The 25,695-nt window shown below is 39.2% G+C and overlaps 2 protein-coding genes across 5 annotated transcripts in view; both read right to left on the bottom strand.

The window, feature by feature from the left end:
• Nucleotides 1-6,602, bottom strand: part of RBM22 (RNA binding motif protein 22) — a 29,751-nt gene extending 23,149 nt beyond the window's left edge. For all 4 annotated transcript variants that reach the window (XR_011971945.1, XR_011971944.1, XR_011971946.1 and 1 more), the window contains exons 1-4: nt 6,234-6,602; nt 5,750-5,803; nt 1,263-1,292; nt 628-760 (exon numbers count right to left, since the gene is read on the bottom strand). Coding sequence is in view for 1 of the 4 variants with exons in the window: in XM_072630713.1 (XP_072486814.1) it covers nt 628-760; nt 1,263-1,292; nt 5,750-5,803; nt 6,234-6,287 (271 nt within the window). In the remaining 3 variants the exon portion in view is untranslated. The remainder of the gene's footprint in view (nt 1-627; nt 761-1,262; nt 1,293-5,749; nt 5,804-6,233) is intronic.
• A 6,135-nt stretch (nt 6,603-12,737) lies between these two features.
• DCTN4 (dynactin subunit 4) overlaps nt 12,738-25,695 on the bottom strand; it is a 36,896-nt gene continuing 23,938 nt past the window's right edge. The window contains exons 6-13 of the mRNA XM_072630712.1: nt 24,600-24,673; nt 24,242-24,354; nt 23,812-23,921; nt 21,314-21,387; nt 18,770-18,824; nt 18,207-18,314; nt 17,383-17,480; nt 12,738-14,813 (exon numbers count right to left, since the gene is read on the bottom strand). Coding sequence (XP_072486813.1) covers nt 14,600-14,813; nt 17,383-17,480; nt 18,207-18,314; nt 18,770-18,824; nt 21,314-21,387; nt 23,812-23,921; nt 24,242-24,354; nt 24,600-24,673 — 846 coding nt within the window. The 3' untranslated portion in view covers nt 12,738-14,599. The remainder of the gene's footprint in view (nt 14,814-17,382; nt 17,481-18,206; nt 18,315-18,769; nt 18,825-21,313; nt 21,388-23,811; nt 23,922-24,241; nt 24,355-24,599; nt 24,674-25,695) is intronic.

Here is a 25,695-nt window from a genome sequence, read left to right as displayed (position 1 = left end):
ACGTAAAAAATAAAAAAAAAAATGCAGCAAGAGAGGTATAAGAATTTAGGAGTAGGAGAGATTACTAGCTGAGAAGGAGAGCAGCGAAGGCTCAACTATAACCAGAACAGCTCTCTAAAGTGGCTGTTTTTGAAATTTCCATAACCTCAGTGGGAATGTGATAGTATCAAGTTTGTTTTAAGGAAATTTCATACACAATCTTCAGAATTCAGTTGAAATGAGGCAAATTAAAAAAAAAAAATTAGACATGGTCTGGGTTGTAGTTGTACGTGAAAAATCCCACAGCAACTGCTATGAGAACAATTTCTAGATGACCGACTTCATATACCACTCCATCTGGTGGAAATTCATTTACAAGGGTGCATATCTGAGAATTATGGACTAGGACTATCCTTTAGTCATGACTAATTACTTCCAGGGCTCTCATTAAGGGTCAAGTGAGATCTAGAGTGGGTCAAGAATGTCCTTGGAAGATATGCATCAATCAGATGAAACCACTCTCCAGAATGGTCCTGGAACTGAACCCCAAGGTTAGATTAGAACCAGAGATGGGGTCAGAGTTTGGTGAAGGATATAGGGGACCATTTTCTAGGGCACTTGTTGGTTCATCTGACAACACAAACTCACCATATTCTAGGTCCAAAAGGCAGGTCTGACATACATTTTTTAGCTTGCTGCAGGTTTGGCACACTTCAGTCTTCTTAAAACGCATGCGAACACCGGGGCACCAGCGGAACACTGTGAACGGCCTGGCACAAATCTGGAGCACAAAGCCAGAGACCTTTACTGGCCCAATCCCAGGCCTACCAGTACAACTACCTAACCACAGGCAAGGCCTTTCCTTTGGAACAATTATTGAACCAAGAGGGTTGAGCTGGTGTTTAATGTTTCAATAATCTTGCTTTACAATGCTGGAAAACTTAAGGAAACCACCAGGGATTAAAAACATCTTTTATCTCTAAGGAAAAAATAATATAAATTCCAATTTAACTATCCCAATAGGTAGGATCAATTCTAAGAAGAAATATGTCCAAATTCTAGTTGCCTTTTTGTACACAAGATTAATCAATTTTTGTCCTTAGACTAACTGGTTAGGCTTCCCTTGGTTTCACTCAACACCATTAGAAGATAATCTATAGAAAAAGAGGATACAAGTAGCATAGGAAAGCTCTGCAGAAATAACCTCTATTTTTCTGTCTATTATCTTTAAAGTCAACTTTATTAGAAAATAGGAAAGAGTTCTCCAGTGCAGATAAACTTACTTTGCATTCTTTTCCATACTTTTCTTTGGTCTGAAATAAAAGAAAACTGCAGTTATTAAGGAAGAACACAACCCAGCAAATGTGTCTAGGACCCCTGGCTCTCTGAAGACAAAGAGGACAAAAAAAAGAAAGATATTTTATCTTTGTTTGAATTATTCAGTAATCCTAATTAAGCCACAGGATGTTACAGACCTTACTTTAAGAAACAGAGGGCTGCTTACTGCAGCCATCACACCGAAACTTCATTTTTTAGTCCCAATTTTCCCCAGGTGTATTCACTATTGTAATCTGGCTTCTGTCCCTAATATTGTACAGAAACAGCTCTCTCAAAAGTCAATCATGCCTTCTTTGTTACCGATCCATAGTATTTTTTCTGTTCTCACATTGTTAGACGATTTATCTTTTATGACGGTTTGTCTCTTCCCCGGGTTTCCTTGGTATTTCTACTCGTTTCTTCTAACGCTCTGACTATTCTTTATCTCCGAAGATAGTCCCTCTTGCTCTTTCTATACCCTTAATAAAAGTGTTTCTCCCTCTTCCCACGTCCAACTGTTTTGAGTTCCTTTCTCTCTGTACTCTACGTTTTGTTATTTAAAGCACTCTCCTGATTTCAACTCTAAGTGGATGACTAAACAACAAATCAATCTCTCAATCTCTGACAACACTTCCCATATTATATATTTAACTGCCTAGCGGACCACTCCAACTTGATGTCCTTCCCTTGACACCTTAAATTCAATATTATCTAAAGAAGAACTCAATCTTTTGCCTAAAAATTGTTCCATCTGATGCCCCTATTTCTGTCGATGGCAACACCATCCTTCCACTTTCCTATGTTCATTTTGCTGTTATATCTTTCTCCTACTTTCCCTCATCCCACACATCCAATTAGCTGTCAAGTCCTGTCAAGTGCACCTCTACATTACCTCTCCCACAATCATACACCCCCCTGCCACCCACTGCTACCATCCAACTGAAGTCCCCCATTCTTTTCAGCTCCACCCAAAGGCAAGGAGGAAGGGAAGGTTCCAGTTTCTAATCCTATATGGGCCAGTTAGTATCTCCCTATTCAATCCTACTCAATCAAGGAACCAACAAGCATTTATTGAACTATGTGCCAAAAATTCTAGGATGTGGTTAAAACCTATGCCAGCCATTCTCTGTACAAAAACAACAACAGTAGAACAATGATAACCACTCACACTGCACAGCACTCTGCTCACAACCCTGTGAGGTGAGTAATTTATGTCTTTGCTCAGGGTCATAAGGAGACCAAGCAGGAATCTACGGATAGTTCAAAGCAAATCAATATGCAACAAAGGAAAGTCAGCTAAAAGTACTTGTCCTATATTATCGATCAGTTAACAATAAAAACAGCTTAAGTATTAATACGTAGATACAAGCATCTACAATCGCTAATGTATCAAATCACTTTACACACAGATGGCAAGAAGCACACAACATTTAGAAGCAGCTTGATATATCAGAAACAGTATCACACTCTACCATATTGATTCTTTATCACTTACTAACAATAGTACTCCTCACACTTATACAGCACCGGAAGGCTAACAGAACGCTTTTCTCATCATCCTGTGAAACAAGTAACGCAGGTATCATTACACCCATTTTATAGATAAGGAAACTAAAATTTAGAAAGGTTAAGGGATTCAATTCATAACTGCACAGCTATAAGTAACAGGGGCAAGATCTGAACTCAGGTCTCCGAGCACCAAGCTGAATGCTCTCCTGCACCATGCTGCTTCTACTAGCTGCACTGTATGATCTAAGGCCAAGCACTCTATGACTCTCGGTTCCTTCAGTGGTAAAATGGTGATGACAATTGCTCAGCCTATCTTATAGGGTTGCTGCCTATCTTATAGGGTTGTTGTCATGATCAAGTGCCACAATTCCATATACACTTATTACATTCCTCCTAGATATTGTGGTAGGCTCTGGAGAAATGGAAATGAAATAAGATAGTCCCTGCTCTCAAGAAGCTTACAAGAGATAGCTAGGTAGCTCAGTGGAGAGTGTGCTGGACCTGGAGTCAAATCTATCCTCAGACATTATTAGCTGGGTGACCCTGAGCAAGTCACTTAACTGCTGCCTGTCTCAGTTTCCTCATCTGTAAAATGGAGATAATACAGCACCAACCACCCAGGGTGGTTGTGAAGATCAAATGAGATCACAATTTAGCTATGATTATTACAACCTAATGAAAGAATAAGACAGATACACACAGAAACACAGTAACATGAATTAAAATAGAATATACAAGGTCAAAAAGTGCTATGAGAGATTCAAGAGGAGAGAGAACACTTAGCTGAGAGGAGAAAGAAGTGACAAACAAGCTGGACTTTGAAGGAGGGGATGAGTTTCAAGAGATAGAGAGGGTTCACTACAGTGGCAAGAAACAGAAGAACAGTAAAAAACAAAAAAAAAGCTAGTATAGCTGGAATATAGAGTAAATTACCGGGATTATATGTGAAATGAGATTCAGAGAGCACGCTGAAGCCTGTCTGTGGAGGCCTTGAATACTAGGCTAAGAGTCTGGGCCTTTATAGATTCTTAGCTTATGAGAGCTGAAAGGGATCTTTGAAAATCTTGTATAACCCCTTTCTTTAAACACAGACGAGGAATCTGAGTTTGCAAAAAATTACCTGCCTAGCTAAAGTTACACAGCTACTGTATGTCAGAGTTGGGATTTAAATCTAGATCTGACTCTTAGTTCAATGTGCTTTCCATTACACTATAAGTGTAACGTCACTGAAGTTGTTTGGAATGGATTGGAAAAAGTAAAGATAAGAGGCTGGGAGACAAGTTAAAAAGTTATCACACTAGCCCAGGTAATAAGGGCATGAACTAATGTGGAGGTAGTTGTACTGGAAGGGAGGGGAGAAATATAAGAAGAGTATAGAGGCAGGACTGAGAGGACAGGGCAACTAAATGGGGGTGGTGGTAGGGTGAGGAAGGAGTTAGAAAAACGAAAGGGACTGCAGGGTTTCAAGCCTGAGTGCTTAGAAGAATGATGTGGAAAGACAAAGAAGGTGCTTGGGTTTAGGGGGAGGAGAGTGGACAGGAAAGATGATAAGGACATACTGAATTTATGTCAGCAATATTTAGGTGGCAACATTCTACAAGTACCTAGAAATGTAGAACTGAAGGACAGACGTCAAGACACTCAACTCCTGACACTGGGCATTTGTACCGTCTGTCCTTTGTGAGTGTTCTATCTCCTCATTTCTGCCTCCTGGCTTCCTTTAATCCCAAATAAAATTCCACCTTCTACTGGAAGTCTTTACTAATCCCTCTTAATTCAGCGTCTTCTTTCTGTAGATTAATTCCTATTTATTCTGTGTATTGCTTGTCTGTACATCACTAGCATGTTATCTCACCCATTAGACTGAGAGGTCCTTGAGGGCAAGGACTACCTTTGGCCTTTCTTGGTATTTTCAGTGCTCAGCACAGTGCTGGGCACATAGTAGGTGCCTAATAAATGCTTAATGACTGTGTTGTGGAGTGCAGATTAAGAGCCAGTCTCTGACAATACTAGCTATATGACCCTGGGTAACTCATTTAAGTTCTCAGTGCCTAGGGTTAGTGAACTCAAACAGAAAGACATTGCTGCCAGACCCCATATTGTCTTAGAAAACCACAAATTAACATTATCTATGCTGTACTGAACAAATTTTTTCTTAAACATATCTCACTGCAATCTGTTGGGGCAGTAAACTGCCTGAAGGCCCTGAGTTTGATACCTCTGCCTTAAGCAACTAAGTCCTAAGCTACAGAAGAAATACCCATATGTTTTAGCAGAGGAACTTTTCTCATTACCCATTTTCTGTAACAACGAAACCACCGGATCTGCTCTCAAATAAAAATAGGAATGTTACTTGCCCTACTTTCTTACCTGATGGTGATTGTGAGGACAGTTTTACAAACTTCACAAGACTATACAAATGTGAAATATCATGATGTACCATCCAAAACCCACCTTAATAAAGTACCAGAAGTCTCCTAATCCACCAAGAACGTCCTCCTCCTTCCACCAGTTCAAACCCTGGTCCTGAATCTTGTCTGGGTTTTGATCAAGTGACCACCTCCTTGAGGAAACCATCCCCAACTACCATGGCCAGCAGCCCCAATACTGCTCGTAACTTTCCATCCCAACACTTGGGTGTAATCGATTGAGAGGTAACTCCTAAAGCGGAGGGTTGGGAATGCCAAGGATGAGGGCCAGACAACATCCACAGAATAACTTCAAGTGACAAGGTGCTAGATGGGGGCTGAGCGTAATGGAAAGAGCTGGCCTCGAACCTCCCTTCTGCCCCCTGCTTCCTGGAGTCGGAGCGAGAAAAACGTTTTCTGGCCTTAAAGGAGAAGAACTCGGGGCCCCCCATGCCCGCTGCGAGGGGCTCAGAGGATCCCACCGCCCGAGCGGGCAAAGACGCCGGGTACTTTCCGAGGGGCACCTGCCCACTTACCATCCGGATGTAGGGGTTTTCTCCAAGGCACGTCTGACACAGAATAGGGAAGTCCTGGGCAAAGGCAAAACACAGACAGGGGTCAAGCCTGCCCCTCGGTGCCCTGGCTCCGCCGCCGCGCCCTCCCTCATTCATTCTCCGCCGAGTGCCAGCCGAGGGGTCGCGCCCCGCGCACATGCCCGAGCGGGGGCTCGAGCCTCAGTTTCCCCATGCATAGGGCGGGCTCCCCTGACCCGGGGGTCAGCGCCCCTTGGCCGGGAGGAGCGGAGAGAGGAGCGCGCGGGGGCTCGGCGGCCCCTGCTCTCCCTGGGGCTCCGCCGGTGCCCACGAGCTCCTCGGATTGGGGCCTCCTTGCCTCCCTCCTTCCCCCGGGCCGGAGGAGCCTCGGCCTCGCCCCCAACCCACTCCCGCCTCCAGTCTCGGCGGGCGTACCGCCGTCGTCTCGTTCCCTCCCGGTGCCCGGATCCCGGAGCGGGCCACTTACCGCATCCTCCCAGTTCTGCCTGTTGTAGGTGTTGGAGCCCAGAGACGTCGCCATCTTGGAAGTGGCGGCAGCCACCGCGCTGCCGGCGGAAGTTGGGGCCGCGGCGCCGGCCCCTGGGGCGGGGCCGCCGCGATCCCAGCAGCCTCTGCGGCGGGCAAAGACACTCTGGCTTCCTTCCGGCAATAGAGACGCCTTCTTCGTACACACCCACTCCTTCCGCTCGGCCTCCTGGAGCGTGGCTTTGGCAACCCGTTCCCTAGGATACCGGGCTTAGGATGGTGGGAGAGCATCCTCTCCGGTTGCAGCCCAGGAAGATGGAGCGGGGCAGAGATCCTGTGCGATGATGCACATTTGGCCAGCCCAAACCCCAGGAAGGCCCGTGGGCCAAACGGTGGGGGCCAGGGCGTTGTCAACAACCCCTCTGGGCAGTTGGCGCAGAGCTGACCAGCCTCACCTGGAACACGAGCCCCGCTTCCGGCATTGTAGTCTTAGACCCCACCACCCAACCTGGGGGCAAGCTCCAGGCCCTTGGGTTGGCATTTGCCACTGAGACGAGGAAGGGGTCTTCCATAGACAACTCCTAAACACCCTGAAGGAAAGGTCCTCAGGGCTGGAAGAAGGCACATCTAGGCCCGGACCCACCCGAAGTAGTATTCCTTTCTATGTCCCAGAAAGAGAATAATTTAATTTCAGTTCAAGTATTTATTAAATCTCTGGCATGTGCCAAGAACTGTACCAGGAGGGACAGACTCTGCTCTCAAGGAGTTTCTATTCCTTTGATTACTGTTGTTGTTCAGTCGCTCTTTGTGACCCCATTTTGGGCTTTTCTTGGCAAAGATACTGGGGCAGTTTGCCATCTCCTTCTCCAGTTCATTTTACAGATGAGGAAACTGAGGCAAACAAGGTTGTGACTTGACCGGGCACACGGCTAGTAACTGTCTGAGAGCAGATTTAAACTCAGGAAGATGTCTTCATGACTTCAGGCCCAGCACTCTATCCACTGTGACACCTAGATGCCGTAGTCCCTTGATGGGAATACAATAAGTACACAGGTAAGTAAATTCAATATACACACAAAATAAACATAGAATCTCAAGAATGTTTCTTTGGTCTGTTGCTTTTCTGGAGTTCTGAAGTGTGAACCAGTATGCTTCAGTGTTTTCTGAAGAACACTTGAATTGCGGGGATAGGAGGAACATTACTTTTGTGGAAATAATGGAGGAAGATGTCTTTCTTGCCCTAGGACTTTTGACTCTGAGATCTAATCACAACTAGCTTAACTGAGCTTTGGGAGGTCTCCGGTGGCATGAAAAATCAAACAGATATTCTCTATATTCATATTAAATCCTACCAGGGAAGGAATGAGTATTCTGATTCAGAGGAACTGCTTCCGTTTCATTCCTCTCATCTGCTGAGTGGAAGAACCAAGACTTCCAAGATCTACTAGACTGTAACTTCTCCAAGAGCACAAATTGTGTGATATTCATCTTTTGACACCCCATCACAGAAAAACAGCATGGAATAGTAACTGCAGAGCTGACCCTATTGCAGGAATGTCCAAGTTTAAGTCTTACCTCTGACATGCTGGCTGTATAAACCTGGGCAGGCCACTTAAAATCTCAGGTCAAAAACTAAATTGCAGAGGTGTTGCCCTTCATTAATAGGGTTTCTCATCAGGGAGTTCCCTATACTAAAAAGGTCCAGTTCCTATCCCTGGTAATATCTTACACAGACAGAAAAATCTTCTATTTCAATACTGAGTATTCTCTGTGAAGGACTTATGGAAAGATATGATAAAGCACCACAAAGAAGGGGAATGTATGGTTTGCAGTCCACATCAGGGAAGGGAGTGTCCACACTGATGAGATCATAGATCACTCAAGTACTGAAATCTACATATGTATGGAAAACACACTATTGGTAAGAGTTTTAGAATTTCATTGCGTTCTACTGAGTCAAATGGCATGAAAAAATCAATAGACAAGATCTCTACAAATCTCAGTCACTTGTGATTGGTCTGTTGTTGAAAAAAAGCTCCTAGTTTATTTGCATTAGTCCATGCTTATTTTTTCATCAAATATAACTGTCATATGCACAGAGCAGTCTCATTGACACGAGAAAATAAGTGGTGATTTACAAAAGAAGCTTTGATCATTGACTGGGTATTAAGATCAAGTGAGGCATGAGAGGGAGATGTAGGCTCATTTAAGGCATACTTCACAAAACTGGGGCAGCTAGGTGGTGCAGTGGATAGAGCAGCAGTGCAGAAGTCAGGAGGACCTGAGTTCAAATGTCACCCCAGACACTTGACACTCACTAGCTGTTTGGCCTTGGGCAAGCCACTTAACCCTAATTGCCTCATCCTGGGTCATCTCCAGTCATCCTGATGAATATCTGGTCCCTGGATTCAGATGGCTCTGGAGGAGAAGTGAGGCTGGTGACCTGCACAGTCCTCCCTCACTCAAAGTCAATTGCAAGTCATGTTATTATTCTTCTGATGGCATGGTCTTTTTCAGCAACGAAGGACGAACATACACACTTCACAAATTATATCTGGCTCAGACCAGATAAGATTCCTTATCATCCAAATGCTCCTATTAATAGATGACATTAACTGTATTGAGCCCTAGATCACTATCAAAAATTTTCAACAAAATCATAATTAAGAGATAAGCATAACCCTATACCCAGATCCATCAGAATACCTAAATGTCTTGAATGAAATATGATGGAGGGAACCTCAGAGGCTGTCTAGTCCAATCTCTACCTGAAGCAGGTATACCCTTTTCCCAGTTATAGGGAACCTACAATATGTGGAAGCAGCTCTTAACATTTTGGGACAGTTCGAAATGATGAGAATAAAAATATGGCCTTCTTGCAATTTTGACTCCCTGTAAGTTCTGTCCTCTGACAGAGTAGAGTAAGTCTAATTCTTCTTTGCTGGGTTTTTTTCCTACTACAACAAAATTTAATATTTAATATTTATTTTACAGACTTGGATGCATGGAAAAGCTATGTATGGGATGAAAAATAATAAATAACATTAGTATAACAGACCTCTAAACATTAACAATGCATTGGCAAACAAAGTGGACTTGACCCAAAATAAATCTCAAAGCTCTCCTAATTATTCTCTGCAAAAATATTTACTTTCTGTTTCTTTACAGGTGAGAGGTTAATAAATACTGTTATAAACTTTATTTTAAAGACATATACTTTTTAAAATAGGCCAAGAAAATCTTGTCTGAGTTGTTGGTTTTTTTTTTTTTGAGTTGTTTTTTTTTTAAACACTGATGTACAAACTGGGATTCTTCATTCTGAAGACAGAAAGTTACCGGTTCCTCTTTCCGTCCTACCCAGATAATTTTGAAATGAGAAATAAGTATGAATGAAAAAAATAACCCATCTCCCAATTCTTTTGTTAGTTATAAGCAGGGCAAAAAGCCAGATAAAACATCATCAGCTAGAGAAAAACCATTTTCCTTGCTTGACACCAAGACTTGTGGCAGCGCCACTGAGGCTCTATGACAGTTAAGGAGAGGAAGCTATTTCTGGCTACCTTAGGGTTGTCTCCAGAGACAGTAAAGTCCTGTGAAGGCACTGACTACTTCATGCTTAGTCTGAAGGCTTCATCTAGGGAGAAGGTCAAAGCGTCAGGAAAGGCAGGAGGCTTGTAACTGTACATGGAATACCTGACGACTTCTCTGGCAACATGGAAATTTCTATCTGTCTCTCTTCTCTGGCTAATATCTCCATTGTAAATAAGGTGACTTGAACCACCCCAGTGATCCTGTGGCACAGTGCCTCCTCTTCCAAATAAATGCTGTGACAGGGACAAAAGGGCAATAGGTTATCGCTTATGGAATTTCAATGTCATCTCTCCAGCTATATATAAGCACTCCCCTTCCTGGCAACTTTCTTCTCTCTAGGAACTAATGATACTGGGTGGTAATATCTCTTCATTGTGACAACTAGGATAAGGAACAATTCTTTCAATGTAGTCAATATGTAGGTAATTCCTAGTGGCCAAGTGGTCAAAATAGACTCTTAGCCATAGACTCAATATTTCATTTTAAAAAATGCCATTGTAATGTATGTACCCACATACATGTTGGGCTATAAGCCATAAAAATCAATTAGCATCATTTACTATGTACCAGACATCATGCTAAGTGCTGGGGCTACAAAGAAGGACAACAAAATGGTCCTGGCTCTCAAGGGGCTCACAATCTAAGGAGGGAGACAACATGCAAACAACTATGGACAAATCAGAAATAATCAACAAAGGGAAGACACAAACACTGAGGGGGAATCAGGAAAGGCATCTTGCAGAAGGTGGGATTTCAGCTGAGACCTGAAGGAAACCAGGGATTCCAAGAGGTGAAGTGAGAAGGGAGACAGTTTCAGGCATAAGAGATAGTGAGAATGTCCAGAGTAGGGAGATGGAGCATCTCATGTAAACAACAGCAAGGTCACTGTTTGAAGCGCATATGGTGCAGGTTTTAGGAAGGGATTGAAAAACAGAAGATTTTACATTTGATCCTGGAAGCAAAAATGAGCCAACGAAATTGATTGAATTAGGTTGGGGGGAGAGAGGGAGAGGACGGTCAGACTTGTACTTTAGGAAGATCAGTTTGAGTGCAGATAGAAAGATCAAAACAGAGAGTAGGATATATGTTATAAAAAAAGCAAAATATCTCATGCAAAACTTCTGTTGTTCAGTCGTGTCCAACTTTTCGTGATTCCCGTTTGGGGTTTTCTTGGCAAAGATACTGGAGTCATTTGCCATTTCCTTCTCCAGCTCGTTTTACGTAAGAGGAAACTGAGGTAAATAGGGTTGTGACTTGCCACAGCTAGTAAGTATCTGAGCTCAGATTTGAACTTAGGAAGATGAGTCTTCTTGCCTCCAGCTCCAGCACTTCATCTACTACGATGCCCCCAAGCTGCCTGATGTAAAACTAATGATAGGAAATAAAGTATGGGTAGACATCCAAGGAACTTAAAGATCTGAAGGTATTTTGGAACTCAACAAATTAGTTCCTAATGTCATAAAACCTTATGCTTCCAAATTTCTTTTCTCATTATACTTATGGAGGAAAATTACACAAGGGAAACTGACATAAGAGTTAAAGATTAAGTCTACAATTTTAAGTAAATACTACATATAACCAACAATGATTACAAGAAGCAAACATTTATTAAATGCTTACTATGTGGAGGAACTGTGCCAGGCAATGAGGATACAAAGAAAAAGGAAAGCCAGCCCCTGCCCTTAAGGGGCTTACATTCTCTAGGGAGAAACAATGTATAAACAAATAAACAAATACAAGATAATGAGGGAGAGAGAACTAGTAAGAGGGGAACATTTTGAATAGGTGATACCTGAGCAGAGTGTTAAAAAAAAAGCTAAGGATTAAATGTAAGGAGAGAGTGCATTCCAGACTTGGGAAATAGTTGCCTATGTAAAGATACACAGATGGAGATAGAGTCTGAGGAAAAGCGAGTTGGTCCATTTGCTAAGAACATATTTTATGAAAAGCAGGAATGTGAAATAAGCCTGGAAAAGTAGGCTGGAGTGAGAAGTACTTCAAATGTTAAGCTGAGGACTTTGTATTTAATCCTAGGGACACTAAGGAGCCATTAGTGATTCTTGAGCTGGAAAGTGACATGGGCAAACCTGTGTAGGTTTTGCTAGTACTATGCAAGATGGACTGGAGAGGGAAGAATATGGAAATAGGGAAACCAATTAGGTGGTTATTGCAGTAGTCCAGGCAAAATGTGATAAGAACTTGATCTAGGGTCTTGTTATGTGAGTGGAGAGAACAGAGAGAGATGTTGTACAGGCTGAATAGACAAGACTATGTAGCTGACTGGATATGAAAGATGAGGGAGAAGGAAAAGGTAAGGAAGAGAAGAGACATTAAAAGTTTTTTTGTCTACTTTATTTCTTTCACTACATTAAGTTAAGCAATAAGGCAATACAGTAACCTGTCATTAACAAAGATCAAGACAGAATGCCTCTTATTCCCCTACAGTAAATAAATGAGATACTTCCGCAAAAATATGCACAGGATTTTGCTGGAGTTGCTCCTAAAAGCATTTTAAGGAAAATAAACTTGGTGGGCTAAATAAACCACCATTCTGAGTTAATAGCTTTTGGTTTCCAAAATAATAGCTAATAATAGTACCAGCAATATTTGATTTTCTTGCAGTGATAGACAGTGAATAAGTACTAAAGAATCTGTCATGTAATCTAGGATAGAATCCCAAATTCACTAGGTGTAGTAAGTGTTGAACCACTTCCACATACACACTTATACCAGTCTGTACTAAAAACTATTTCAAGGAAACATTATGCCAGTTAGCATTGTTATTTTGCAAGTTAATCTGGATTCTGAAGAAAATCTTTATGACCAAAGCATTTAAGTGTTCTGTTGTATATGGGTGATGATATAGCAGTTGCTATTATCTCAACATAACATTTAAGAATAAATACCAGCTACATTTTATGAACTCATGCTTGTACAACTGTGTGTAATCTATGCAAATTTACAAACACATTAAGGTATTTTTTTCTTGATAGCCATTTCTTTCACCAGTGAATATGGTGCCATGCCATTACAGCAGCTGTTCTGACAGTGGAATCAAGATTAGATAATTCTTAGACATAAAAACACAAGCTCTTCCTGTTGTTTGCCAGTTACCCACACCTTCCTTTTTCAAGCTGTTAAAACTATATTTATTGTCAGCATTTAGTAACATATAAGTAAGAACATTTTCCTTTCTACTGTGGTATATTTGTTGCTGTATAAGAAAAACAGTCAAACACAACCGGTGTACTGTAGACAGTGCAACAAACAACTTCTTTCTAATGCTAAGTTTTTATTTATTTCATGGGGCAACAGACAAGTCAAAATGCCCACTGGCACTCAATTATCAAATTAGGAGGTAGCCTCAAAACTGACCTTTAAAGGTGCACTCTGAAACAGACATCAATCTTTCAGGAAAAACAAGTCCTGTCAGAATTTACTAACACTATAGGTGTGGAGGGTGGGCTTTGTGGCATATTTTACTAAAGGTCTCATTTTTAATTACAGCAACCCAACATAGCAATTTAGCTCTTAAAATGGAGATTTAGCTTACTGAGTATAAATTAATGAAGTGAACTGCTAGAGTTTCCGTGGGACCCTTTCAGCCACCTTATTTGCCCCCAAATCAAAATAACTACCTGACAAATTCTATGTGTAGCTAAACATCAGGAATCCAAGGAAGGGGATAGATGGCTATCTTTTTTTTTTTTTTAATGTTCATTTTTGGATCTAAGAGAATACAGTTACTAATTTTTCCTTTAAATTTCTGGAAAGAACACAAATTTAAGACATGCCTAAAAAACTAACCTTTAAAGTTTTAAGCATACTGATCTTATCTACTTAAACTTCCTTTAGGCTCTGGGAAGTTTCCAAATGCTATTGAGGTTCCCAAATACTGAATTAAAGAGAAAGAGACTGAAGAGTGAAGGAAAAAAATTGCTTTCCTCATCAAAATTTTTTGCAACAATTAATGACATTTAGCATCCTTGGACTTGTAATTGCCTGCTTTTAAAATACTTCTTTAAAAGAACACATCCTATCATTTAATATCAGGATAATTTACCAGCAATCTTGCAAATGTCAGGTGTTTCATTTCACATTGTGAACAGCAGAACATGTTGCTAACAAAAATGCAAGCAATAGCTGCTTAAGAATCAGAAACTGCCCAATCACTAAGCAAGCTACCAGACATGTCAGCTGTGAAGTATGTGGTGGAAGATGCTTAGGGAAACGGAGAGATCTATTTAGACTGCTGAAAACATTTCTAGTGGAATGCACAGAACAGCTGGTACATCAACAGTGCTCTATTTCTAAATATTGGCCAAATAACAGCAGGCCCAGTTTTGGGTTCTGCTTGAAGCTTCTTCTGTAAGATTCTAATCTCTATTCATAAGACTGGTTTGGAGATAAAACAAGCAGCACTTAGGGGGCTGTGAAGCTAATACCACTTTAGCAAGAGGCAGTAATGAGCTTAGCATGGCCACCTTTCTCCATGCTCAAATAGTGCCGCAGTTCAAAGTGCACAAGGGCTGTGAAGGAGTCAAACATTTACGTGGTGGGTATTATAGCAATGGGAGAAAGAACTGCAGTTATTCAGCATTTCTTGTTCCTTGCCCATGTTTCCTGCTCCCCTGACAGAAATCAGTAGTGTATGTGTATAGTATAAGTGAGGCCTAATGAAGCTGTGGCTTCAGTGGTTTCAGTATTTCCAGAAGTTCCATTGCAGTGTGAGAATCTCCATGCTGTCTGTTGAGATTTGCTCATTATTGAGGTCCATCATGGGAGCAGTGGACCAAGACTGAGCTCCACATGCTGGGTGAGCCAGATGACTTCAGAGCCCTGATCACCCTCCTCAATAGGGCGAATTGGAGTTGCCAGGTTTTTAAATTCATGCTTCATCTTAAAACATACGGTTACTTCTCCTTCCTCACGCTGTGGGGTAACTTTGATGAAAATGCCCACTTTGTTGGCTTTTCTGAAGGCTATGATGCTATTAGAGGAAGCAAGAAAAGTATTAAATTGCAAGTCAGCTAAAATTTCAGGAATCACGTTCATTTTGATGGTACCAAATAGCTCCTAACTTATGAAAAATAAGTAATTGCTCCCCATTTGTTATGCCAGGAAGCTATCCAGTTTTAAAGGACAGTAATGAAAAGTATTTAGCTACAACCAAGAACTGCTTTAGTAAAAGGCTATTCTCCTAAAGTTTTCAGCAATTTTGTTTAACAGATTATAGCTTTTAATCTAATTTCCAGAGCAAGGATCATAAACTACCACCTATAGGTCACAGCCTGTTTTTGTATGGCTTGTGATTTAAGAAAGATTTTTACATTTTTAACTAATTTGCTGATCTCTATTCTAGATCATCATAAAAGGGGCCACTTTTTCCCTAAAGAGCTTAGAATTTTTTATATATATGGACTAATGCCTACAACACCATATCTTTACGTGGAAAATATTAATAGTCAAATAATGGTACATAAAATAGAAAAATGTAAATTTCCAGATGTGATTTCTCACAAGTCCATGTGAAATTTGTATATTTAAAATTCTTACTTTTAACAATAAAAGGACACTTTTCAATCTGCTATCAATATTATGCTTAAATAATTCAGATATTCTAACATGACTACCAGTAAATGTCATATCAAATACTTATATACATTCATAATATTGATTTGTAGACATCTGCCTGTTACTATAAAAAATGGCAAATTTAAGATCTATTAAATACAATGCCATGAAACCTCTAACTCAGATTCTATTAGTTTTTTACCTTGTGGAAATTTAGAAAGGGATATTATTGAAGTGCACCACTTTAAAAATCCTAAGTAACTGTTGTTGACAGCTGTTATATTCACTACTATAAAGAATATTAATAAAATTACATGTAAGCTGAAACTTCCTAATAATTTAGATTCAAAAGTATATCATGACAGATGTGTGGCAGTAGCAACTTCCTCCTTCTGAGGGATCTTTATTAAAAACAACTTACTGGTGTGAAACCTACTTTTTCCTTTACAAATTAACAGGGTAGATAAGACTCTGTAAGAAACAGTTAGCTTAAATGTTAGCAAACCGTTTTCAAATACTTTTGAGATATCCATTTATGTGCAGCTACCGTGTGGATAACTCCTGTTCACCCATTAAGTCCAGCAGGTCCACTAGGGACCTTTTACTAGTGAATATTATTGGTTTAGTTGAAAGTACTTGAAAAGAATAAAATTGAGTTGATTATTCAGTAATTCAGAGCATATATTCTTTCCCGACTTGTTACTATAAAATAAGATTTAAATTAATTAGTGCAGTTTGTAGCTTATATATGAATATTTAGGGACATATGTGTGCGTGTGTATGAAATGAACAAATGGCCTACTGGATGGAGCAGTATGTAACAAATTTGCTTCGCATTTAGTAGCCAGCTCATAATGACCTTATGAGTTAGACAAAACTTTCACCTTTAAGGAGAAAAACAAAAAGGAGATGAGGTAGTCACTATGTTGCCATAGGAAAATGGTTTTTAACCTCAAGCTAATGGCCTAAAGAGGGCGCTGAGCAAAGATGCCTCAAGTACTTCCTGGCTATTATCATGAATTCATTCTGGGGTGGAAGTCCTACTAATTTCCTCCAATCCCATCTATCTTTCTTTTCTAGAGAGCAAAGACCAAGCTGAACAGGCAGAGACTGAGAAGTCTTAGGAGCCTCGGTTGGGAGGGAAGTCTCTCCTATTTCCTATATTGAGTATACTGTCCAAATACTATTGTACCCTCTTCTCCTTCCAGTTATAATAGTAAAATCTGAGCATGCATATGGAGAAAGTACAATAGTACTTTAGAATATTCTAGCCCAGGGGTGGGGAACCTGTAGCCTCAAGGCCACATGTGGCCCTCTAGGTCTTTGGGTGTAGCCTTTGGATTAAGTTCAAGTTTTACAGAACAAATCCTTTTATTAAGGGGATCTGTTCTATGAAGTTTGGATTGCATCAAAGAACTGCATGCACTTGAAGACCTAGAGGGCCACATGTAGCCTGGAGGCTGCAGGATGGCACCAAATATACTAAGCAACTATACTAAGCAAATATATCTCAGCAATCTGCTGTCTGAAATTTGTTGAGAACTGAGGTAAGGAGCAAGCTTCTGGGTCTATTCCCTGAATAGGAGAAAATTCTGTGGATATATTGTACAGAGGTACTAAAATGGGTATGTGTCCATGGTAGCTCTGGCCTAATAATTATCTTTTCATAAAGAATACATTTTTTAAAAAAGGTTTAGGAAACAGAACATTAATGCCATTTTCTTAGCCAATGTCAGGGAGATTTTTTTTTTAAGAGAACTATGTGTAAATTCAATTATCTCCTTGGCTAAAATGCTGTTCTTTTCTGATGATTTTTATTTGCTATGCTGAAAAAGTTTTACTGGTCAGGAACAAGGTTTCTGAGACTCAAATCTACTGACTCTGCTAAAGGAAGAAGAGCCTAAAGATTCCAGTTGGAAGAGTTTCTGAGTGGTAGCCCATGTCCTAGTCATCCAACAGCTACTTGGGAAGAGAGAAGAACTCACTCAGGATCATCCTGAAAATCCTGAGGCTCTGCTAATTCATCATATTCTGCGGCTGCATCCTTGCCAGCTAGAACAAGCTCCTTGGGGGGAACAACCACCTGAAATGTGAAATGACACTCCTTAAAACATCACTTGTCAAACTGTGTTGACCTATGTGTACAAAATTTGGAAAAACCATAATTCCCCCAAATATGCATATACTTTAAATATTTAAATGATTATATGCTTTACACAATTTAAAACCAAAACCAAAACCAAATCAAACTTGTTTGCCTGAACCCAGTTTCAAGTCTTTTGCAGAAGAGGTACAGAGGCAGAACCATAACCAATCTTCTTTTCTAACGGGGGAGGGAGGGTCTAAGACATCTACAGTAAGTGAAATCCCCAAATTACACAGAAACCTAAACCATTTGTGTTGTGTTTCCTCCCATACCAAATCTGTTACTGGAACTATTAATAAAAGTAAAGAAGTGACAGTTTTGACTATCATTTCCTCCATTTGACAAAAGCACCAAAACACAGTGCTAAAAATCAAACAGTAAAAGAAAAATATAGCATGAAAATGATTAAATAATTGAAAATTAAATGAAGGTGGAGGCCTTCCCTTCTCTGTTCTTACTGCACAACATACAAAACGTCAGATTACTGGCTAGTAGCAGCTTATACCCAATGAAAAGCTTTTGGTTTAAAAGTCAAGTGCTAAGTATTATTATCACATATGAAAATGTAAAGAGAACAGATTTCTATATGAATGATACCCAGATCAAATTGGGTGTTTCGAGGCAAAGTCATAGTATGCTAAAGCCAGCATTAGACAGTTCTACCTTTGCAGTACTATTGATGTTATCAGGGTCTCCCTCTTCACATTCCAACAATGTAACGTGGGTAAGGTTCTCCACTGGGTTTGTAAGAGTCAGCAGGACCTGGCTCTCCTGAAGAACAATAAAACATTCATGATAAGAATATTCGGGCAAACATTTTGTAGATTGCTAATACTGCTGCCACCTTAAGGAAGTGGACTCAAGTTCCAGGCAACATCAAATTCTTCTTGGATAGTCTGTCAGATACTCCAGCAAATCATCCTTTGTTTGCGCTAAATTATAATCTGTCAAACCTCTTGAGTACCAGTCTACATGAGTGTCACTGACTCCTTTGTTACACATAACTGCAACTTTTTTTTACTGCCCCTTCTTAGCTGTTGCTGTCAAGAAACATGGAACAGATGATATCACAGCTGATCTCCTTCCCTTTTTGTTGCACCAAACTTCCTGCTCTTCTCCATCAGTTTCCTCCCTCTCTCCCCATACCCTTCATCCCTATCCAAAAAAGTCATTGTGGAACAGCTTTCGCTTTAACAGTCAAGATGTTCTCTCAAGGCAGCACTCACCTTCATGTAGCGTAGGTTGGGAATTGACATGATTCTGACTTCTGGGATATAATTGCTATCAATAAATATGAAGAAAACAAATGACCATTAGTTCATCTACACTCAATATAATTCTGATTCTAAGGAAATTCTGAAGTAAACTCAACAATCTATTAATTAAAGCAGGGGTTCTTAAATTCAGGTCAGTGAATTTGTTTTTCAGTATTCTGATAACTATTTCAATAGTACTGTTTTCTTTGTAATGCTATGTATTTTATTTTAAGCATTTAGAACCATTCTGAGAAAGGGTGCATAGGCTTCACTAGACTTCAGAAGAGGCCCATGATACCAAAAAGGTGAAGAATTTCAGTCTTAAAAGTTCTCATGAGGTGTTTAAAGTCAATTTTTTTTCTAGCCCACACAGATAAATTAAGAATTTTCTAGTTAAGATGGAAAGACAAGAAAAATTTAATGAATTAAAGTATCACTGTTGTAGAGAGCACTGAGAGGACATTAAAGATAAATGTAAAGAACCAATATATTCAAGGGCAAAGCCCAGCTTCCATTGGAGAAAGTTAAAGAAATGAGCGTTTTATAAGATGGCGCACCCAGAGTGATGATAACCGTGATGCACATTTACATAGCGCTTTAGGGTTTGCAAAAGACTTTACCTACATTACTTCGTCTGATCTTCACGACAGTTCTGTGAAATAGGTGGTACAAGCAAAGTCATCCCCATTTAACAAAGGACAAAGATATAGGGTCTGAGAGGTTAAATGTCTTGGATGGAGTCATACAGGTGATATCGGAGCTGGGATTAAAACTCAGGTCTCTACTAACTCTAAATCCAGCATTCTTCCCATTACACAATGCAAAAATATTGTCAACCTCAATAATAATTAGAGAAACAGCAAAAAATAACAACTCTCAGACACTACTTCGTAGCTAGCACATTTGCAAAGATAACCGACAAAACATAATGCTGCTGGAACTGTGATGAAATGGGTGTACCTATATATTGCTAGTAGAACTGCAAAGTGGTAGAATCTTTTTTTGGAAGGCAAACTTGAGACACACAACAAAAAGTCACAAAAATAATCATACCCTGTGACCCAATAATACTATTGATTGGACTATATCCCAAGATTTTTATACGGAAAAAAGAGACATGCTTAAAAAACTAAAAAGAAACAAGATATGTGTATATGTTTGTGTACGTATATATGTATGTATGCATGCATGCATGTATATAAAGATATGTATATCATCACGACTTGTAATTTCAAGGAATTGAAAATAATGTAATTGTACCAGTTAGTGAATGCTATATAAAAATCAATGTAATGAAATACCATAATGCCATTAAAAGTTAGAAATGAGGAATATAAAGAAATTGTTAAGATACATATGATATAAATGATGCAAAGAAAACAGAATTAGAAGAACAGCACAGATACTAAAAATAAAAGTGTATAAATAAATACAGAGATGAATGGAAAGGGATAGAAATAAACTAATAAGCTATTATATACATGATGCACAAAGAAATTCATTTTAAAGTATAAACAGTTGTAATTTTTGTTTAAAGTTTATAATTTTTAAAAATGTAAATGGTATGAGCTGTTGTTGAAATACTACAAGAAGTTCTTTTACAGTTAATCATTTGATCACATAAAGAATACCCTAGGGGCAGCCTGACCTTTCATTCCTAACCACATCATTTGGAACTGCTGTGTGTGTCCAGTCTGCCCAGCCCTATTTCAAACACTTGTGCATTTACACGTATCGATCAAGAGCAAGGGCAAGAACAGAAGGTCACCATTCATAGATTTTGTGTATTTAGATGGGTGTTAGAACTGGAAAAAGGTTCTTCCTGGATTTCATTTTGTCCAGCACTTCCACAGTTTTCCCACATCCTACCAAGGATCCAGAATTAAATAATTACAACGTTTTTGTCTGCAGACCTGTGATTTCATTGGTGTAGGAAATTATGGGTAAGGAAACACCCTTCACCAACACAGATCAGCAACCATTCAATTGCCTGCTGCACACTGAAGAGTGAAGTCAGTTGTTTACGTTGACAAAGACAATACATATCAGAAGCAGGACTTGAACCCATAACTTAGATTGGCTCTCTATCCACCACATCTAACTACATAACATTATATATTCTTGAAAGCATTTTCATATTTATGATCTTGTTTTAGCCTCAAAACAACTGTATAAAATAAACAGGGCAGAGATCATCTCCATTTTGTAGATAAGGACATTGAGGTCCAGGTATAGCAAATGATTTGCCTAAAGACACAGAACATAAGAGACAGAGGTAGATATAAATCCAGTTCTTTCTAGTATACTTTCTACCATGCTATGTTGAATCCTTTTTTAAAGAATCATGGCATTCTCTTATTTTTGCAGCTGGCTTTTAGACTAGGTAGTTAAACTTAGAAATTATCCAGGGACACAAAAATAGGAAGGTCATTAAAAAACAAACAAACCCATGAACTTCTAACCATAAAGAAAAGACCATTTATACAGAAAATAACACACTACCAAAATACTCACACAGCAACAAGCTGGATTTTGAATTTGATGGATGTTGGATTGAATTCCGGTTTACTCAAATTATGCTCACATTTCTAAAAAGGAAAAAGCAAAATATTTAATGTATATCCCAGAAAAATGGGTAATTCTTTCTGATTGATAGGACTGCTGTTTTCATCAAAAGCAGAATTTACTAGCTTTCAATAAAGTAACAAATACAGTAAAGGTGATGCTTTTGAGATGAGGGTAAATATCATCTTATCTGAAAAATTTCCCAAATGCAAAGGATAGAATATTAAAAACAAACCATTACTATGAAATAACACATATATGCACCTAGCACTATGTTTTTCAGTAATAACTCACAAGGGATATTGATACCTGCGCTTTCTAGGAATATACATTCTAAAATGGATAACATTGACACAAAAAATACTTAAGATATGCAGAAAGAAAAAAGATAGAAATTAACAATAAAGGAACTCAGTGATCACATAAAGTGATGAGGAAATAGAAGCTCAGAGAGCTAAAATTATTTGGCTACTCATACACTAAGCTATCAGCAAAGAAAGGGTTAGAATCTCAGTCACTTGAATTCTTATTTATGCTCCAAAAAAACAAAAGCTTTAATTTCCACATATCCAATTCAACAAACATTTATTAACATTCAGTTGTAGAAGACATCAGGGATGCAAAGATAAATAGGATACAGAGTCTATTTTTAACGTTTACAATCTAATGAAAGGGGGCAGTAGAGTCGACACACACACATAACTAAAACACAAAGAAGAGTATGCTAATTACAAAACAAATTTGGGTCTAGGGAATGTATAATGAGAAATTTGCATGCATATGCTACATCCATCCATCTATCTATCTATCTATCTATCTATCTATCTATCTATCTATCTATCTATCTATCTTAATGAAAGACTATTTTCAATTAGACAGAAGGTGGAAGAAGAGGAACATAGCAGAGATTTCATAGAAAAGGTTACACTTGAGGTGGGCTGTGAAGAAAGAGATTTCGATAGAGAGATATAAGGGACAGGTAATCCATTCTAGGGATGGAGGATGACGAGCAAAAGCAGAGAGATGGGATGAGGACAAGAATGGAGGATGATAAATCCAAGTTGGCTAGTGTATGGATCCAGTACATTAAGGGGAATAGTAGGAGTCAATGCTAGAAACGACTCAAGTTAGATTGTGGTGAATCTTGGAGAGGATGATCAGAAGTTTTTATTACATTCCACGGGCAATGGGGAATCATTGAAGGTTTCTGGATAGAAAAGCAATGTTATCAGAAAAGTGCATTAGGAAGACTTTCTGGAATAGCAGTCTGAAGAACAGATTGGAAAAGGAATGATCTGGAGGTAGAGAGATATGTCAGGAGGCCACTATGATAGTCTAAGCAAGAAAAAGTAAGATACTAAACTAAGGTGGTAGGAATGGGAAGGAGAAAAATGTTAAAAAAAAAAAAAAGGGTATGGTGAAACTAAAATGGATAGAAACTAGCAACTGACTGGATACAGTGGTAAGGAAAGGAGAGAAGAAAGGGAAAAAAAATCAAAAATGATGCCAAAGTTTTGAATCTCAATCAGTGAGAAGATGGTGGCATTATTAAAAGAAATAAAGAAGTTAAGAAGGAGGGTAGTTTGGAGGTTTGGAGAGAAGATAAAGAACTAAGTTTGAGGTAACAGTGAGATACTGAGTTGAGATATCTAGTAAGAAGCTAGAAATTCACAGCTGGAACTCTGGATCTTGAGAGGTTAAAGATGGAGATAAAAATTTGGGAGTCATCTGCATAAAGATGACAAGCAAAGTCACAGGACTGAATGAAAATTATAAAAAGAGAATGTAGACAGTCACAAGAAGAGAACGGATTTAGGACAATACCTACTTTTTAAGAGCAGAAGGAAGACTGGGAACAAACAAAGGTGACATTAGGGATGATCAGAAAGAGACATGAAAGGAAAAGGGAGAAGAAAACATCAACGGAGACGGGGTGGTCAAAATGTCAACTGCTAATATCCGAGAGGACAGAAGGGACAGAAAAAAGACCAATGAACTCAGCAGTAAAAGTCAACTGCTGACCCAGAAGAGGTGCTTCAGTTAAATGATGAAGATAAAAGTTAGGTTTCCAGGGGCTGAGGAATGAGTAGCTAATAAAGCAGTAGAATTAGCAAATGTAGCATATCAAGAGTCAAAATATACTATTTTATGTCCTCCTATCTTTTACTACCTTTTCCTTCCTAGGCCTTAGCACACATACTCCACATCTCTGCTTTGGGAAGTTTCCTTAAAAGTCCACCTCAACTGCTATTTCCTTTACAAAGCACAGAGCAATGAAAAAAAGATGCCTAATAAATATTTGTGGGATTGATTGTCTACATCCAGGACATAGCATATGTGTTGCCTACATATGTATTTCAGAATTATTCAATTACTAATCAGCCTTGGTTTGTTCTAGTTACTCTGCTGAAAAGAGGGCAGGCAATTCTCCACAATGGCAGACTTACTCGACAGCGCAGAGATCGTTTGATAAGGAGATGCTTGTGTCGAGGATAGAGCTGGGAAGCACAGATTGGCTGGAAGTCAGGCTGTAAGAGGCGCTGATGCAGGGTAGTCACTTGGGATTCAAAAGAGAAATGTAAATTTACTTTACGCTGCTTAAATACAGCATTTAATCAGCAAATATAAAGTAATCATCACTGAAATAAAAAGGCCATCACTGGTTTTGTTAAATGTCTTTTTTAAAGATCATTGCTTAAATATAGATCTAACTCAAAACAAAGATCTTTTCACTTTTTAAAAAGTCACAGTGTTTGAACATGCTTTGCGATCATTTCCCTGTTGAAAACCACACCCAACAGTGCCACGTAGCATATGGAACGTGACTACGAAAAGCCAGTTTCAAAATAAGTTAAAAACAAATCACAAGTGCAGTACCCTCTGTGAGATTCACTGGTCTTGAGTAGTAGTCCTCAGGCAGCGGCTCCACCTCTTCCACAGCTTGCGCTGGCTCAATCTTGATCTCTTTCTGGTCTTCTCCTTCCTTAAGGCTAAATGATGGAAAATGGCAGTCAAGGAGTTACCGGATGACATACAGAATGAAAGCACCAAACCTTGCCGTTGATGACTACTCCATTCAGTTCACCTTTTAGGGTGAATAACATTTACTGTTCCTAAGTATGTAATTTGTTTCTTTTTTCTTGTGACAATTCCTATTAAAACTTTCTCCCCTTCCCAGAGCCTTCTGCATATTATCTGCCTTCCTCATCAATGCCATTTTAATGTCCAAACTTACGAAAGTCCTGCAAGGGTACTGATAGGAGCTCCAGCTCTTGGTCTCTGAAGTCTGGTTCCAAGACCATATTTATCCTAGATGAAAAAAAGTTTCATCAGCATAGTTATATCAGTCTGTCCTATTTATCAAAAGAAAGAATTGTTTTTGAGACAGTGTGAGAAGCACAGGAAACTATGCAAAGGAAAGCAAACTTAAAAAGCTCACCTTGATGACATAAAACGTAGCCCTTTCCCATAAAGCTATTTAAAAAAAAATTTAAATAAGTACCATCTATAGGCACTGAAACTATTCTAGCACTGTAAAAGTGAATTTAATTCTAGCTATTCTATCAGTCTAGGCACTTCTAAGACATGAGGGGTGGTAAGATTTTGAGACATATGAACTCGTGGTCAACTGGAATCTAAGTGACCTAGGGTCTTTTTCAAGAGCTCTTTTTCAAGAGCTTTAGTACCAGCAAAAAACCATGAAAGAGCACTTACCACTACATGAATAGTGTGTTGCTGTGGAGAGCCCCCAAATAGCAGTAGGTCGCAACAGAGACAAAAAAATGCAGCAATAAGACAAAAGCAAACTCATAGAGTAGGCAGATCATACAGCAATGTTGGAAAAACAGCAAATGTATTAAATTTTTCTTTTTAGGTATACTCTTGGTTTCCTAAATTATTCATTGAGACCAATTAATTAAGATTATTTATTTAAAACTTTGGCAAGGAACCTAGAATTGTGGATCCTCAGCAAATTTTATTAGGTGACTGGTGCCATGGAAAAGACAGGGATGCTATTCACCATTCAAATCAAGATATATTTAATTAATTGGCTTATCTAGCCTCCCTAAATTTTCAGTGGGATGAACTATTTTCTAATTCTCATGTGAATTCATCATGTAAAATCTCATGTGACTTTCTTACATGCCTTTATTAAGATGGTATAATAGAATCCTGGAAATATGTGCCCTTTGTCAAAAAACTTAACTTGCATTATAGCAATGACAGCACCACATCTTACTTGACTCTCACTGCTCAAATGAAAACATCTCACCAAATAAGCTGCCAAAGAAAACAATGACCATAATTCACAATTCCTGAAACCTCTGCCC

Source organism: Notamacropus eugenii, chromosome 1 (assembly GCF_028372415.1).
Source record: "Notamacropus eugenii isolate mMacEug1 chromosome 1, mMacEug1.pri_v2, whole genome shotgun sequence".
NCBI lineage: Eukaryota > Metazoa > Chordata > Mammalia > Diprotodontia > Macropodidae > Notamacropus > Notamacropus eugenii.
The sequence above is the reverse complement of the archived record's forward strand: the minus strand, read 5'-3'. Positions and strand labels throughout refer to the sequence as shown.